The sequence below is a fragment of the Macrotis lagotis genome, chromosome 5 (assembly GCF_037893015.1).
Source record: "Macrotis lagotis isolate mMagLag1 chromosome 5, bilby.v1.9.chrom.fasta, whole genome shotgun sequence".
Classification (NCBI taxonomy): Eukaryota; Metazoa; Chordata; class Mammalia; order Peramelemorphia; family Peramelidae; genus Macrotis; species Macrotis lagotis.
The window spans coordinates 145,613,594-145,631,060 of NC_133662.1; the positions used below are offsets into that span (position 1 = coordinate 145,613,594).

A 17,467-nucleotide genomic window follows, 5' to 3' on the forward strand; every position below is an offset into this window, starting at 1 on the left:
GCTTAGGTAAGCTTGAACCCATGCTGGGAAGCAGAGGATCTTTCCTGCTGACTTGATCTTCTGGTAGGCTCAGCTGTAGTTCCTTCCTTTCTCACTACCACACAGGTCTTGGGCTACATTAACCCTCAAGTGCTCCTCATTTTATTTTGTGCCTTCTATACAGCTCATGTGTCTAAAAGTGAATTAAAGACATTGAAGCAAAAAAAAAAAAAATTTTCCCCATCTGACCTCTTCTCTCTACTCTCATACTTACTACTTCTCAGAACCTACTGCAAATGTCCTAAATGGTCTTCTGGCCTCAATCCAGTCTATCCTACAAGGTCAAAGTAAAGCTCCTTTAGTCCATAACTGAACACGTGACTGCCCTATTCAATTGACTGTAGTGGCTTTCTACTGCTGCTGTTTAGCTTGTCCTATATAGCTTGGCCTCAATCTACATTTCTAGTAGATTCACTGGATGTGACACTTCCTCCTGCATTTTGAGATTCAGCCAAATTGGTTTTGTGGTTCCTCACATTCCATCTGTGATGCTGCATTTGTCTGAACTGAGTCGTCCCCTTACATCTATTCATGAAATGCCTCTCTTCCTTTAACATGCAGATCAAGAACCATCTTTTGCATGAAGTCCTTCTTGATCACCCTAATTTCTAGTTCCCTCTCTCCCAAGCTACTAGTAATGAATCATTTTGCATAAAGATATACTTATTCTGATTCACTTCATATTTAGGCAATATATAGTTAATTACATAATTACTAGCTTTTCTTTTTTTTATTTACTAGATTTTCTACTAAAATAAAGTCCCTTGGAGTAGAGACATCTCATCTTCATACATGTCCCAAATACCTGGCACATAGCAGATATTTAATAAATATTTATGAATAGATTGATCAAGTTGGTATCATAGGTGCTTTGAATTTTGGAATAATTCATCAAATTTGAATTGGGAAGTTTTTTTAATCATTGGAGAAATCAGTCCTCAAACCAAAATTATTAACTAAACTTTGATAATTCTTTTAAACCTCTGAATAGTTGTCAGTAAATACATGTTACATGGTACCATAAAAATGTTAATGCTTTATATTTTAGGCAAATGTTTTTTTTGGTCTCAAAATAATTATTGTAATGACCCTTTAAAAACATTAATATATGAATTTCAAGTATCCTCCTACAGACCATAAAAATACAAATGAAACATACAGGTTTACAACTTACAAAGAACAGGATACCCATCATGGCCTGCACATGCTGCTGCTAACATTCTTCCATTGTGGGAGAAATTAATACAGAAACATCCTCGTTCTCCTGCATGCAGTGAAAACAGGTGCTTGTTTGGGATACGGCAAACCTATTGAATACAATTTCCCATTCGTAAGTTAAGTAAATTAAACATCTATGATGATTCAATGATTATTTTAATTATTACTGAATTCTTTTTGGATAACATTTTATTTTTCCACAATCGCATGTAAAAACAATTTGTCATTGTTTTAAAGTTTTGCATTTCCAAATTCTACTCTTCCCTTCCTGCCTTGATGGCAAGTAATCTCAAACAGGATATAAATGTGTAATCATATGAAACATTTTCATATTAGCCATTTTTTTTGCAAGAAGATATGACAGAAAGAAAGAAAAAAGAAAGAAAGAAAGAAAGAAAGAAAGAAAGAAAGAAAGAAAGAAAGAAAGAAAGAAAGAAAGAAAATCATATGCTTCAGTATATATTTGGACAATATCAAAACTTTCTCTGGAGGTATATGGCCTTTTTCATAATGAGTCTTTTGGGACTTTCTTGGATCAGTGCTCTTCTGAGAATAACTGAGTCAATTCATAGTTCATCATACAATATTACTGTCTACTTACTTCATTTTTTATCAGTTCATGTAAGTTTATTTAGGATTTTTGTGAAATCATGCTGCTTGTCATTTCTTATAGGACTTCTATCACAATCATATACCACAACTTGTTCAACTATTTTCCGATTGATAGCTATTCTACTTCCAATTTTTAGCCACAAAAAACACTCAATGCTGTTACAAGTTCACTTTTCCTTCAGCTTAGGCCTCAGAGAGAGAGGTCTGCTTAGAATTCCACAGCTAACTATTTAAGAGACTACAAAGATAAAAAAGGAACCATGGTTCCTTTGTGGAAACTGAAATACATTAAAATGTAAAAGATACCTTTGTAACATTTCAAATAATTTAAAGAAAATAGGGGAAAAGAAAATGCAAATACCTGGTATAATAAAATATAGTTTTTGTCTTTTATATTCCTTATCTCATTTAGTTTTCAAATTTCTACATTACTTAATGATTTTGCTACATAAGAAAGCATTAATCTAAGAGACCATTGCCATAAATTTAATTTTAACAATATTTCTTTTTTTTAAACAGTCACATTTTGGGAGGTTCTAATGATTTAATTTTAATAACTAATAAGAAATCTTTGCAAGACAATTGGAAAGCTAAATTTCTAGTAATTAAAAGACTAGTATTAAAAATTTCCCAATAATTTTATATACTTATCAAATATATTTTATCAACAAAAAATCATGATTAAATAAAATAAAAACAATTCAATGGTCACATCAAATACTGCTTATGAGTACATCGAAAGGAATGTTGGGCCGTGCTGAAGTCCTCTGATAAGGAACAAAAGGGTTGATTTTTTTTTGACAGTGTGGAAATGGTACTCAAGGGAATATACCCCAAACCCAACATCTCTTTAATAACCATGAATTCAAGTTAAAGTTCAACAAAAATTTATCAAGACATCATGAAGTCATTAATGATTATACTGAAGACTCTGAATCTAATTATTTTCAGCTTGGAAAGTCACTGCACTTGTATCAGCCCACCTGCAAATGGTGATCATTAGAGCAAAATTAAAAAAAATACAAGTACTGTACCATCCTTTATTTTGTACTGAAACTTTCAAGCATTCATGTAAAGTTCCCTTGTACTAACCTTCATAATTTTATATATTTTTATCACTTTTTATCATTTATTATTTTGTATCATAGTATATACATGAACACCAATGCATGAGAGGGGGAAGGGAACAGGGCTTTTTTTATTATTATTGTTTTCTATTATTTCCCAGCCACTGTACAAAATGCTTTACAAATATCATCTTGTCTTATCCTCACAAAATCCCTGTGTGATAGGTGCTTGCTCTAATTACCTCCATTTGCTGGTTAGCCGATACAAGTGCAGTGACTTGTCCTAGGTTGCCCAGTTTGTCTGCCTCTAGACCCACTGCTCTAGCATGGTACTGTGTGGCAAAAGCACTAGGCAAGACATCATTGGCTCCGGACAAGTCTACATGGGGCCTAATCTTCGAGGGAGATGAAGGCTAGGAAAGGCTTCTTTGGGAACCCAGAGGTGGTGGTGGTGAGGAGGGAACACATTCCAAGCATGAGGAAAGCTGGGAAGAGGCCCAGAATTAGGAGCCTGAGGGTCCTATTTGAAGGACAACAAGATGGTCAGTCACTAGACTAGTCCTTGGAAGGGAATAATTAAGAGAACATTGGAAAAGTAGAAAAGGGTAAGGTTGTAAATGGCTTTAAAAATCAAACAAATATTTTATATTTGATCCTGGAGATACTATGGAACACTGGAGTTGATTGAGTAGGAATGTGTAACATTGTAAAATATTCACATTCAGAAGATTCCTTCTTATAAATGAATGGACTGAAATGGGGAAAAACTTAAGGCAAGGAGAGCAAACTGCAGGTTACTGAGAGAATGCAAACCTGTACCAGGATGATGACTATGGTGAGTGAAACTAAGAGGATGACTGTGAGAGATGTTTTGAAGGTAGAAACAAAATTTGACCACAAATTGGATGTGTGAAGTAAAATGTGAATGCCAAAAAAGACTTGAGAACAAATGACACTGAGGTTGTGAAACTGGGTTAGTGGGGGATAGCTTATATCCTTACCATGATCACTGGAAATAGAGTGATATATTCCTATTCCTTCAGTCTAAAATTCCCGTTCTGGTTTCACTTTGTTATTTTCAACAACCTGTTCGTTCAACTTCAGAAGTTTCCTATGGTCTATAAGATCCCGTCTTTTAAAACTTCCAAAACCTGAATCCTTCTAATCTTTCTTAAATCTTACATCCTGCCCAACCCTTTGTCAGCCTCTGAAACAGGTTGCCTTATTGCTCCTGTCAAACAACACTCTTATCTCCATTCAAACATTTTCACTGACTTGACCCCACGTTTGATGCTCTGTCCCTTCTCATCTCCACCTTACCCTGCTTCCTATCAGTCTAAGTTAAAGAACAACATTCTACAAAAATCCTTTCCCCAAAGAACCATCGCCCTGAGTTGATTTCCAATCTATTCTCATAGGTAGTGTTGCTGATAAAATCTAATTTCTAAAATACATAGAGAAATGAATCAAATTTATAAGACTACAAGTCATCCTCCAATTGATAAATGGTCAAAGGATAAGATCAGCAAGTTTTCAGATGAATAAATTAAAGCCATATATAGTCATATGAAAAAATGCTCCAAATAATTATTGATTAGAGAAATGCCGTTAAAACAATTATAAGGTACCACCTCATACATATCAGATTGACTAAGATAACAAAAAAGGAAAATGATCAATGTTGGAGAGGATGTTGGAGGATTGGGACATTAATGCACTATTAGTGGAATTGTGAACTGATCCAGTCATTCTGGAGAGCAATCTGGAACTATGCCCAAAGAGCAAAAAAAAGCTGATCATACATACTGTTTGACCCAGCAACACCACTATTAGGTCTATATCACAAAGAGATCATAAAATATGAGAACAGTCTCACATGTTCAAAAATATTTATAACAGCTTTTTTGTAGTGGCAAAAAATTGGAAATTGAAGGGATGAATGTTATGGAGTACTATTGTTCTGTAAGAAACCACGACAATAGGACTTTATTTTTTTTTCTTTTTTTTTGACAGTAGGACTTTAGAGAAACATGGACAGAATTACATGAAGTGAAGGGAGTGAAGGGAGCAGAACCAAGAGAACATTGCATGCATTAAGAACAACACTGTGAGATGATCACAGCTCATGTGATGGAAGCAGCTCTTGACTCAGCAGTTCAGAGATCAAGGACAATTCTGAGAAACCTGCTACGGACAATGCTATCCACATCCAGAGGGGGGGAAAAAATAAGGAATTTGAATTTTATGTTCATTTTTTTAAACCTCTCACATTTTTCTTTCTCATCTCATGCTTTTTTCCCCTTTGTTCTAATTCCTCTTTCACAAAATGACTAATATTTAAATATGTTTAAACATGAATGCATATGTACAACTTTTACCAGACTGTTTCACCATCATGGGGGGGGGGGGGTAGAGGGAAGGGAGAGTGGTAGAAAAATGTGGAACTCATAAATTTTCAAATAGATGAATGATGAAAAACTACCATGGCATGTAATTAGAAAAATAAAACAAAATACACATTTAAAAAAAAAGTAGGGACTCTCATTTTGTCCCCTTTCTTTATATCTACAGCACTTAAGTGTTGTGCTTGAAACAAAGTAGATACTAAACAAATCCTTGATACTGACTCACAATTCTGTATTTTAAGCAGTACAACAAGGCATTCTCTTCAATCCTTGAATCTCAAAAATCCCTGGTCTCTCAGATCTTCAAGTGCCACTAATCCTCCACCATGAATTCTTAATACTATTTTTCTCCCTGACTCTTACTGCAGAGACACCAGATGCTGATTGACTGAGTCCAATAGAAACTCATTCCATTTTAAGCTCAAATAGGCTCCCACTGAAGCACAATTTTTACATTCCTCTGTTTAAAAACATGTTTTATCATCACTATTCAAAATCCATGGAGTCTCTCCTCAAAGTCCCAACTCCTCTCTCACAACTTTAGCTTTATTGAGAAGATGGGGCTTCCATCAGAAACTAGTTTATCTATCTTCATACCTCCAAATCTCTCTGTATATTTTATCTTTCTTCTTTTGTTTTTAATCACAGAGGTAATTCTTCTCTTTTCCATGCTTAATGCCTTTACTGTTGTCCTTAATTATATTCCCTTCTTTGGAAGACTGTCCTAATAATCATCCCGCTATCTTTTTCAACCTTTCCCCAATTATTGGCCTAAGAATATAATCAATTCTCCAAAGCAGCTAGGTGATGCAATGGATAGAGCATTGGCCTTAGAATCAGGAAAAACTGGAGTTCGAATCCAACCTCTGACTCTTACTAACTGTGTGACCTTGGGCAAGTTATATGACCCTTACTGCCTTGCATCCAAGACAATCTCCAGTCATCCTGACTCATATCTGGTCACTGGACCCAGATGACTGTGGAGAAAAAAGTGAGGCTGGCGATTTGGCAGAGTTCCCCCTTACCCCCTAATTCTTGTGTTTGTCATGGCATCATCTGCCTGATGTACTCTTCTTTGAAAATGAAGGACAAATATTATTATTATTATTATTATTAGTCAAGTCTCCATATCTATTAATAAATAAACCAAAAAAAAAACCTTTCCTTTAGCCTGCTCCTCTTCAAAAGATTGTTCCAACTGTCGCCTCTTTTTTACCACTAGGCCTGGGAGCATGTAATTTACTTATTACCTCTATAGGGCCCCTTGAATTTAGCTCTCAACCCTAAGACTACTCTCTAAAAGATCAACAATAACCACTTCAGTTGCTAGGTCTGACAGCTGTTCCCACCTTCATTTTCCTTGACCTTTCTTAACACCAATAAATATGGATGATTATCTTCTTCTCAGTACCAGCTTCTCTCAATTTCTATGCCAGGGCCTCTCTTGTTCTCTTTAATTTTTTTTTATTTTTTTTTGGGGGGGGGGTTGCAAGGCAGTGAGATTAAGTGACTAGCCCAAAGTCACACAGCTAGGGAATTAAGCATCTAAATTCAGATTTGAACTCAGGTCCTCCTGACTCCAGGGCTGGTACTCTTGCCCCTTCTGTCTGCTTTTTAATCATTTGTGCTGAACAATTATCTTACATCGCAATTTTGAGGGTTGATGAAGGCCTGTCTTGTTCTTTTCTTCTTTCCTCTTTTCTCTACTTGTTGATTTCATTCAATCTCATAAGTTCAACGATAACTTCAATTTATTGAAAGGTGATGACTCCTAAGCATATGTATCCAGCCCTATTGGATGTACACATCTCCCTTCAATTCCAATACCAACCAATGTCCAACTTCCTTCTAGAGAGCTGTCCTGGATGTTGCCCAAGTGTCCTACTAATACCCCCTTCTCATGATATTCGAATCTTAACTCATGATTTAACTCTCTTAATCACTCTCCTCACCAATACATTCTTCATCTATCGATCAAAATAAACTTGAGAAGATATAGGTATAGTCACCTTACTCAAAAATTATGAGAAACTCCCTGGTGTTTAGAGCAAAATACAAACCTTTTAATCTCCCTGTCCCTCCATGATCTATCTCCAAACTACTTTTCTAGAATTATTTCATATTATTACCCATCACACACTCTGCCTTCAAGACAAACAGAGCCAAAGTCATTACCCAGATTTAACATGTTATCTCCATTTTTGTGCATTAAAGCTCTCATCTCTACTTCTTAAAAATCTTATCTTCCTTCAAACCTTATTTTGGGCCTCCCCCCCAAAGCCTTCCCTAACCCCAAATTAAAAGGTTCTTTCCATCTCAAGTTTTTTTAGGACTTTATCTAAATTGTATCATTACCTCCATCATGCCCTATTTTGTATTTATTCTTTATTTTCAAAAATTCAACTTTATTTTCAGGACCAAACTCTCTCCCTCCTACCTATCCCTTCATTCTTAAATGAAAGTAAGAAAAACAAAATCCATTACAAATATGTACAGTCAAACAGAAAATACTATCTTGGCTATATTTTTAAAAAAGCCATTAGCCTCAGTCTGTCCTGGGAGTCAAATCAGGAGATTTATTGGAAGTGGGTATCAAGTTTCACCTCATTGCACATGCTGCATTCTCTCTTGACCCCTGACCATCACCATCACCATCACCATCACCATCTCCATCACCTCACCAGTACAAGACCTAAATTTTCCAAAGACATATATCTTTGTATCCCCTAACCTTTGCCAGAAAGCTCTGGATATAGTAGGAGCTTAATAAATGTTCATTGTTTGCTGTTAAATTATACTATTTATGTCCTCAAAAGCATCCAGCACAGTGCTCTACTTGACAAATGATAAACAGAGGGAAACATTGTTTTGCAGTAATCTATTTTTTTGCAAAAAAGATAGGTTTGGTAGCATAAATGATTGGAGAAGCCAACATGAATTGAGGAACCAAGAGTCTAGGCGTATTTCCAACTAAGTAAAGGAGAGAACCATATGTGTACCAGAGCCTACTAGAAGAACTCACAGTTTTTGTATTGTTTCCTAGCTAGAGGGAGGACGTTTTGAATTCAATAAACAAAAATTTATTAATTACCTATGTGGAAGTATCTATTATATATTGAAATAAATTTATAATGATTATTAACCTATAAATGAATTTGATATTATCAAATTATCTCACCTGCCCAGGCAATCTTGACCACTTTATCATATCCTTTTGGTCTTCTGGAACTGATTCAATGCCTCTTTTACTTGTCTCCTTCTGAAGTTCACAGTATGATGTACTACCTTGTTCCTGTTGAAGTGCCATCATAGAACGAAAGGAAGGATCTACCTACAATTAATTAGGTATAACAGTTTTGTAAAGTCCATTTTTAGTCTGTATTTAGATGTAAGAATAATCAATATAGTGAAAAATTTTTCAAAAATGAATACTTGAACCTGTTGCTCTTTTAAATTTTTATTTCACAGATATAACTTCACAAATGAAAGCAAAAACATAAGAGAATAATATGCTGACTTAAATGATATTCTCCCAGAACTCTGAAATACTGGTAATTTTTTTTAACATTACTGTTAAGAAAATAGATTTCCATTCCTGGGCTTCTCTACCTAATAAGTACTATTATTCTTTCTACCTTCTACCAATATCAAAAGGATATACTATTCTAAGAAATTCCTAATTTTGAAATCATTCATATTCTATCACATAATCTATATGTTTTTGTTTCTTTTTTCCTCAGTTACTTGGTTTCAGTTGTGAAACAATAACCTGGAGCTATATTATTAGTGAAATTTATTTTTTATTGTAAATATATTCAGAATAATCTTATATCCTTGGTAATTTCATAATTTCATTTCAGAATCTTCCTATAATCTCTTCCTAATAATAACATTTACAACAAAAACTTAGTACAATTCTAGAGCAAATATCTCAAACTTTTTGGTGCCTCCATCTTCCCAGTTAGCCTAGTGCATTCCTCCCTTGCTTACATATCAGTCAGCTTACATATCAGATCTTAATTCTACTTTAACAACAGGGCTCATATACAGCCTCTTTTGTCCCACAAACACCTCTGGAATAACTTTATACTCGTTCTTCCTCTCAAATCTCCCTTCATTCCAATTTACCCACCCCCAGAACTCAGATACCATAGGGATTTTCTTAAAGTACAAGTCTGACCACATCACTCCATTATTTAATAAACTCTTTCTACCTCCAGGATCAAAGACAGGTTCATCTGATCTGACTCTCTCCTCCCTCTTCAGTTTCCTCACATGGCTCCACCTTCAGGGGCCATCCTGGCCCCGATGCTGCCTCTCAGCTTCCCTGCTTCCTTCAAGGCCCAATTCAAACTCCTCCTTTGGCAGACTGCATTTCCTAGGCTCCACTTCCTCCCTCTTCCATTTCCCCCCTTCCTCTGTAAGAATACTTCGATCCCCTCTATATGTGTTGTAAATGTGGACAGCTATTTATATATTGTTTTTCTGAGTTAGAATGAGGGCTTCTTGAAGTCAAGAATGATCTATTTTTCCCCCTTCATAGCCTTAGCAGGGTTTCTGGTGCATAGTCAATGCTTACTACTAGATGACTGACTGACTATAGTAGTAGCACTAAAAGTATTGTCAATGATTAGAATTAGATTTTTTTTTAGTTTTTTTTAGTTTTTTTTTTGCAAGTCAAATGGGGTTAAGTGGCTTGCCCAAGGTCACACAGCTGGGGAATTATTATGTGTCTGAGGACGGATCTGAACTCAGGTACTCCTGATTCTAGGGCTGGTGCTCTATCCACTGCGCCACCTAGCCACCCCATAATTAGATTTTTTTTAAAAAGAGAGAGCAAAATTTTAGGCATTCCATTACCAATGGTGAAATGATATGGTAGAAATGGGCCAGTTATAAAAGAAGCAAGGCATTATGATGGGAAAGTGGTAAATGATGCCAAAATAGAAATGTATAAAAAGGGGGGGGTAGGACTGGTCCCATGATAGTGTCAAGGGAGATTCTGCAGTTTCAACTATTATTTTTGTAATATGAAGGGGATATGAGAAAGTCATCCAACAATATTCTCAAGCAGACATTGCAAGCAGGCACTACTGGGCTTTATAATCTGTATCATAGGGAGGTATTTTAAATTAATAAGATCACAGATATATATATTTAAGCATTGTAGAGTTTTGATGATTTTTCATAATTAAAAAACTTTAGCAAACTGTCTTTTAACATAGCTAAAGCTAAAGATTCAAATCAAGCTCAGATTTTTCAATTATATACTTACCATATTTTCCAGATATGCCTCTCCCAGTTCTAAAAAAGCTATGATTTACTGATTCAAAAGGCTTTTTTTACTCTGGAAAATAAATTTGGTCACTTCTGAATTTTATCAAATTCTTTCAAATAACAAAAATAACTTACATGATCTGGGAGTTTCAAGCCTTTTATGGTTACATATAATGTTGATGGATAACGAATCCTTGGACATTTTGACCACCATTCAAAAACCTCAATACCATTTAATTGTGGTCTAATCCTAGCAGGTGGACAGTATAATTGAAGACGGAGTTTCCCATTGATATTCAAAACTCCATTGGCTCCTACAAGCTAAAAAGAATCAACAAAGCATAAGAATAATAATTCATTCTCGAAATATCATTTTGGCTCATTCCAAAGCTCCTCTTATAAGTTCTAAGCTAAAGAAAAGAAAATGATTAGATTCAATGGGTTTAAACAAGGTAACAGGACAACTTTAAAATAGCTTAAAATACATATTTTTTAAATTCCAAGTGCCTAAGTAATATGTCTATACTTCACACATAAAACAGACATTTAATAAATATCTAATTGCATTTTATGGAAAAGAATTTTCTTGGCATATAATTGCATAGGACTGTTGGGAAAAGTTTATGGTTATAAATGAAACCAATTTTGGTTTTGCCACAGTTCACACTCAAAAGACTTAATAACTGGAATTGTAATATAATTTTATATCTATTTCAATTGTGTGGAAACAAATGAAAATTTGAGACTAAGACTATCTATTCTTATAAATCCTTACTAAAAATGTGATTATGCTAAAGAGTAATTTGTAAACTCACAGCCTGCAAAAAAAAGTAATTAAGCAAAAATCAATGTCTGTACTTTTTATTTACATTCAGAAATGAATCCACCATCCTTATAAAGACACAGTTCAAACACAATTTTTGCTCAACAAATTTTAGGCTTTTCAGCATCCTAAAAAAGAGAATGTTATAAATCACCTTTTTATTTCTTTTCAAGGAATTAAAATAAAAGAAACTCATTTATCTTCCTGATTTCAGGACAGGATCTAGGTTTAAATACTAGTCTATTTGTTTTCAGTTAGTGGAGACTCACCATTGCATACTAATTGGAATCAGTCTTGTCTAAAGAGACATAAATTATTTCTTTTTAAAACATCATTTCAAAGAATATCCTTCAAAACTGTACTAAATATTACTTACTGCAATTGTTTTAAAAACCAAAACTAATAATATAATTAGCATGCAATTTGGTTTACATATAAAGGAGAACATTTGTCCATTATCATTGGATTATAATCTTGGTTTTTCTTATGATTCAAACAGCAAAGATCCCTATAGGTATGGTGATAATTGAATAAACATAATAAAAGTCAAACACATTTTGTAAGTTAAAAAGTCAGTAAAATAACAAAGCATTAAAATACTATATTCTAAATTTTTTAGAGTGATATTTTTAATGATAGAAAATATGCTTGTTTCTGTAGTTATTTTTGTTCATCTTTTGTTTTCAAAGACCAATGATAACAGGAAGCTAATGTTATAACATGCATGTTAAATGGACTTTAGTGAGGCAAAGTTATAGTTATTCCAAAATCTTCCAAAATCATCAAAGTTCAATTGCAAGACAAAAATAAAGATAATTGTTGATCACCTAGGGTGCAAAAGTTGACCTTGACTTCTCTGCTGTCTAACCAAGTTCTAAGTTCTCCATAGCACCTGCTTCAGTCACTTTTTTAGAATAAATTGTTTTCATATGCCCATTACTGACCTTGTAATTAGGAGAAATGGGCTTTAATGCTGGCCTTATCACTAACTAGTTTTATGACATCAAGAGGGTAACTCTGAGTTTGTATTTTTATGTACAAAATGAAGAGTAGTTCAATAAGTCTATGAGGCAGAAGTTATGTATACATGTTTGTGATGAAGTCAGAACAATTCCACATCCCTGGTAAACCAAATAATCATCTTTATTTATAGACTCCAGTGATAGAAAACTTCTAAAGTTCTTCTTAAATATATTTAGTTAGAAGTTCTTCTAGGGAATATGCATAAGGTGTTTCAGGGCAACCTGCAAGCCGACCTACTTCTATTTCTTTATTCTACATAGTAACATGCTTAGAATAGTGCTTTACAGTTTACAAGATACTTTCTTCATAACAACCCTGTGAAAGTGGGTTCTGCAAATACAATTATCCTTATTCTGCAGATGGGAAAACAGGCTAAAAGGAGTGAAATGAGTTGCCTAAGGTCACAAAACCACAAGATGTGAAAGCCAGGACCAAGGAAGAACTTCTGGCCTAAGAGGCACCCTTAGTTTTATGGAGCTAGAAAGGCTCAACTAGAACCACAAAGAGGGGAAAGCAAAGCTATTATTCCAAAGAGCCAGTCTTAAGCAGTTGACTGAAGAGAAAGAGGTCAAGGGAATTTCAAGATTCCTTCTAGATTGGTAATTCTATTCACCAGGCCTTTGGGTAGATACCCAGTTCAAAATAATTTTCTATTTATCTAAGGCTTCCTCTGGCTTATATCTCTCAAGAATCTGAGCTTGATAAACAAGAAAAGGTACAAAAGAGGAGGGTAACCTTACTAGGCATTTGATAAAAATTTTAAATCTGATATATTAACAGAATAAAAATATTTCAGAAATAGTGATAGGGTTGCATGACCAGAGGAATCCATAATTAGAAAAGAAGCTCTTTTGTTGATCTATGTTTAACCTTTTGTGTTCATTAGTTTTATTGGGTTGCAAAGTAAAGACAAATAAAATTTGACTGAATGTTCAGGTGGTACAAGATGACAAGTAGATATCAAAGGTACTCCACTTAATCAATCAAGCAAATATGCATTTATTAAGTTCCTCCTATGGGCATTGTGCTAGGAGAAGGGGATATGGAGACTATGAATTAAAAACTTCCTAATTACTTCTAACAGGAGAAACAAGGATACATATTCTATGTAGTTATATAGAATAAATATAAAAAACAAAAAATGCAAATAAATACAGAGTTAAATAGAAGTATTACTATAACCATGACTTGATTACAAGGCAATGTGAGCAGGAGAACACTAGGAGTGAAGGGAATCTCACAAAACTTGAGGCAACAAAGGATATGTGAGTTAGTCCTTAAAGAGGGAAATGATGAGGGTCCAAACTAACGTAGAAACTGAAGAAATAGAAAGAAGGTCCTGAATTTAACAGTCATTACAGATGAAGAAATGGAAAAATCTGATAGTGATTGGATATGTAGTATGAGGCACTGAGGATAACAACAAGATTAAGAACTTAGGAGAACAGAACTGGAACTTCCTGGGGAAGGAGCCAAGTGAAGGCCAGTTTGCATGGACTGAAGAAGACAGGAGGGGTAGTAATATATCTTCCTATTGTCAGGGGAACCTGAAGAAGAAGTCCAAATCACCAGGTGAATCCCCTAGAGCAAATTAATGAGAAGACATGAACAAGAACCACCCAGGTCAGGCAACCATTAGTAGGGAGAATAACTGATAAAAGGTTGGGCCCAAAGTCTCAGGAGTCCTCAGTTCAGTCTTAGACATTTCCTAGCTGGGTAACCCCAAATAAGTCACTTAATCCTGTCTGGCTCAGTTTCCTCATCTGCAAAATAAAATGGAGAAGGAAATGGAAAACCATTCCAGTACCTTTGACAAGAAAAGTCCCAAATGGGACCACAAAAGCCAAGAAATTCATTTCTACCTGGATATTATATTTTCCCTCTAACCCGTTTATCTATTAAAGTCTTATTCCAACACATTAATTGTGGCAAAGAGCTGGCCTTGTATGTCTTTAAAAGGCTACTCCAGCAGAGCACAAAGTCTTACTGATCATAATGAACTGAAAAGAATGTTCCTGGTAATGAATTACCTCTAATAAGCTCGTTAATATGAAAAGGCTCATCACCAATAGATGACTACTAGGGGATGATATTTACATTAAGGCATGAAATTATATAAGAAGGTATGTGATCAGCATGGATGGAATTAGTACTCACGTTAATTAAATCTTGGATTTTCTGAATCAGTCAAGTATAGTCAGTACACCAGTAAATTAACCATCACCTAGGCCCTACTATTCTCACAAATTCTAAATAAATTAAAATTTTAAAAAATGATAAATCTTAAAGTCACAGACTATAGGTTGAATAATTGGAGATGATTTCTGCTACTATCTCAAATATAACTGCAGGGTCAACTCAAAATTCAAATGCCTTTGAAACCTAAAATCTGAATATTTCATTGGATAAATACCTGAATTAATGATACTAAATTAACATTCCACAAATATGAAAATGTTATATAACATGCTAACAACATTCTTCAAGTATAATTTATAACAGCCTTACACCCTAGAGGAACTTTTGTGGCAATATTCAAAAATGCCACCAGATGGCAATATTATGACACGAATAAAGGCTTTTTTTTTTTGCTCTAAGTAAAATGAAACTTCCTGAACTTAACAATAGAGAAATTCACAACAGAGAACTAAGGAAACAGTTTGGATGCTTTTGTCACAACTGAAGAGATGTACCTACTGCTTATTAACACTAATTTCTCTAGCTATATCTTTGATCCCATTACTGTGTAACTCCTAATAAATTGGCCATCAATCAATTAGTATGAATTTTTAAAACACTTTTTATGTGCCAATCAATGTATTAAGCCCTAGGGATATGAACAAAAAAAAGTCAAATGGAGGAGGGTCATTATATGTTCATATACTGGTACAAAAAAGATATGTACAGAGAGCTAAAGGGTCATGTTGTAGATAAAAAGTTTCAGAGACTAAGACAAAAAGATCAGATAAAAAAATTTAAGTTTTTGAAAATGAATTGAATGCAGGTGATTCAGGTGATTACAAGATCAAGGGTGTGATCCTTCTTAGGTATAGCTGAGTTGAAAGGAAGGAGCAGGGTATGGGAAATGAACAGATTAAGAAGTTGTGAAAATTAGAGAATTTGAGAAAACATCACTATTCAGGTTGAAGACAGCTGGAATGATGGTAGGATTTGCAGTACAGAGGAAGACTGAGCAAATGCTGAAATCATTGTGAAAGGATGGATAGTATCATGGTGAATCAATAAATAAGGAGCTGACTGAATGATGATGGCAGAGGGAGAATCTGGAAATGGCAACAGGAAGCAAGGAGCATTCCAAGTAGTGGAAAAGGTGAACAAGAATGTAGCCATCTGGGGGAATCAAGGCTCAGTGTGTGCTAGAAGATAAAAGGAGCAAAAGATGGTGAAGTTCAAATGAGAGAAAGTTAGTCTCCTCAAGATGTAAAAATGATGTAAAGCACAAAAGCACAACTCTCATGATTTAGCAAGAATGAGAAAAAAGAGCTCAGGGCTGAGAAATGATCAAGAATTTCAAAGAGAAAGTATAATAAGTGCATTTTGCCACTTCAGATCTGTACAGAGAAACAACCAAGAGCCTGCAGGTCCTAGGGAAGGGCTGGCCTAACAGAAAAGAAAACACAGTTTATGGCTTGAAAACATAGTTTATGGAAGTCTTCCAGTCAGAGACTAGTACCAATGCAAAGAAACCCTGAAACTACAGCAGACAAGCAGGCGGCCAGTCTGCAGTCTAGCTAAGAATGACACCAAATAAGCCCAAACCGGGAGGGTCTATCAGAATGCTCTTTGGTTCAGACTGTCCCTCACTACCTAGTATACATGAGCTGCCTAGCATAGTCCACCACTGAACAGTGCTGGTTAGCTGCTTCCCCAGAGTCAAAATAACACAGATCAATACCAAAGAAGGCCCACTATTTGTTCCAAAGGTATACAGAGGCTGTCTCCAACATGAAGTCCCAAATCAGTAAGTAGAAAAATAAGTAAACACAAGAAAACACCAATGATAAAGAAACAGTATGAAGTCAAGGATTCCTTAGACAGAGACCCCCAAAAAGAAAATGATTCCATGTCCAAATCTATAAGCAAAGTCTCAAATCAAACCACAGAGTTAACACAATCTGGTAGAATTCCCCAAAGTAATGAAGTTAGAAGGTCTTTTTTTAAATGATCAAGTTTTAGGCAAAAGAACTGGAAAGCAAATGAGAGATTCACAGAGTGAAAAATGGAAACAGATCAGCTTAGTAAAGACGTTAGTAAAACGTTATTGACATAATATTGTACTCCTTGAAAAAACTAAATTGAATCAATCAGTACCTACATAAACAAGAGAAAATGAAACAAATCAAATGATTACAGTAAAATCAGAAAAAAGTAAGTTCCTCTGCTATCACCTAGAAAAGTGGTCAAGGAAAAATGATCTAAAGGTCAATGATAATGATGCAAAAGTCAACCTGAGGGGCGGCTAGGTGGTGCAGTTGATTAGAGAGCACTGGCCCTGGAGTCAGGAGTACCTGAGTTCAAATCCAGCCTCAGACATTTAATAATTACTTAGCTGTGTGGCCTTGGGGAAGCCACTTAACCCCATTGCCTTGTAAAAACAAAAAAAAGTTAACCTGAATCGAACTTGCCTATCCATACCTATTAGATCCAGAAGATAAAGTGAATATATAAAAATTTCCATCAATCTCTTAGTGAAAAAAAAAAAAATCTCAAAATTAAATTCCCAAGAACTACAAAGCCAAAATCAAGACCCTCTAGGTGAGAGAAAAAATAATTCAAGCAACCAGAAAAAAAAAGAGTTCAAGTATTAAAAGTCACAGGGTAGCCAGGTGCAATAGAGAGAATTCTAGGCCTGGAGTCAGGAAGAGTCAACTTCCTTCCACCCCTCCCCACAACCGGATGTGGATGGCATTGTCCATTGCAGGTCTCCCAGGATTGTCCTTGATCTCTGAACCACTGAGAGGAGTTGCATCCATCATAGTTGA

General features: G+C 35.0%; 1 protein-coding gene across 1 annotated transcript in view; it reads right to left on the bottom strand.

Moving 5' to 3' along the window:
• AHI1 (Abelson helper integration site 1) overlaps positions 1-17,467 on the bottom strand; it is a 282,116-nt gene that overhangs the window by 214,824 nt on the left and 49,825 nt on the right. Inside the window, 3 exon segments of the mRNA XM_074187648.1 lie at positions 1,214-1,346; positions 8,520-8,672; positions 10,754-10,939. Of these exon segments, the coding sequence (XP_074043749.1) occupies positions 1,214-1,346; positions 8,520-8,672; positions 10,754-10,939 (472 nt within the window).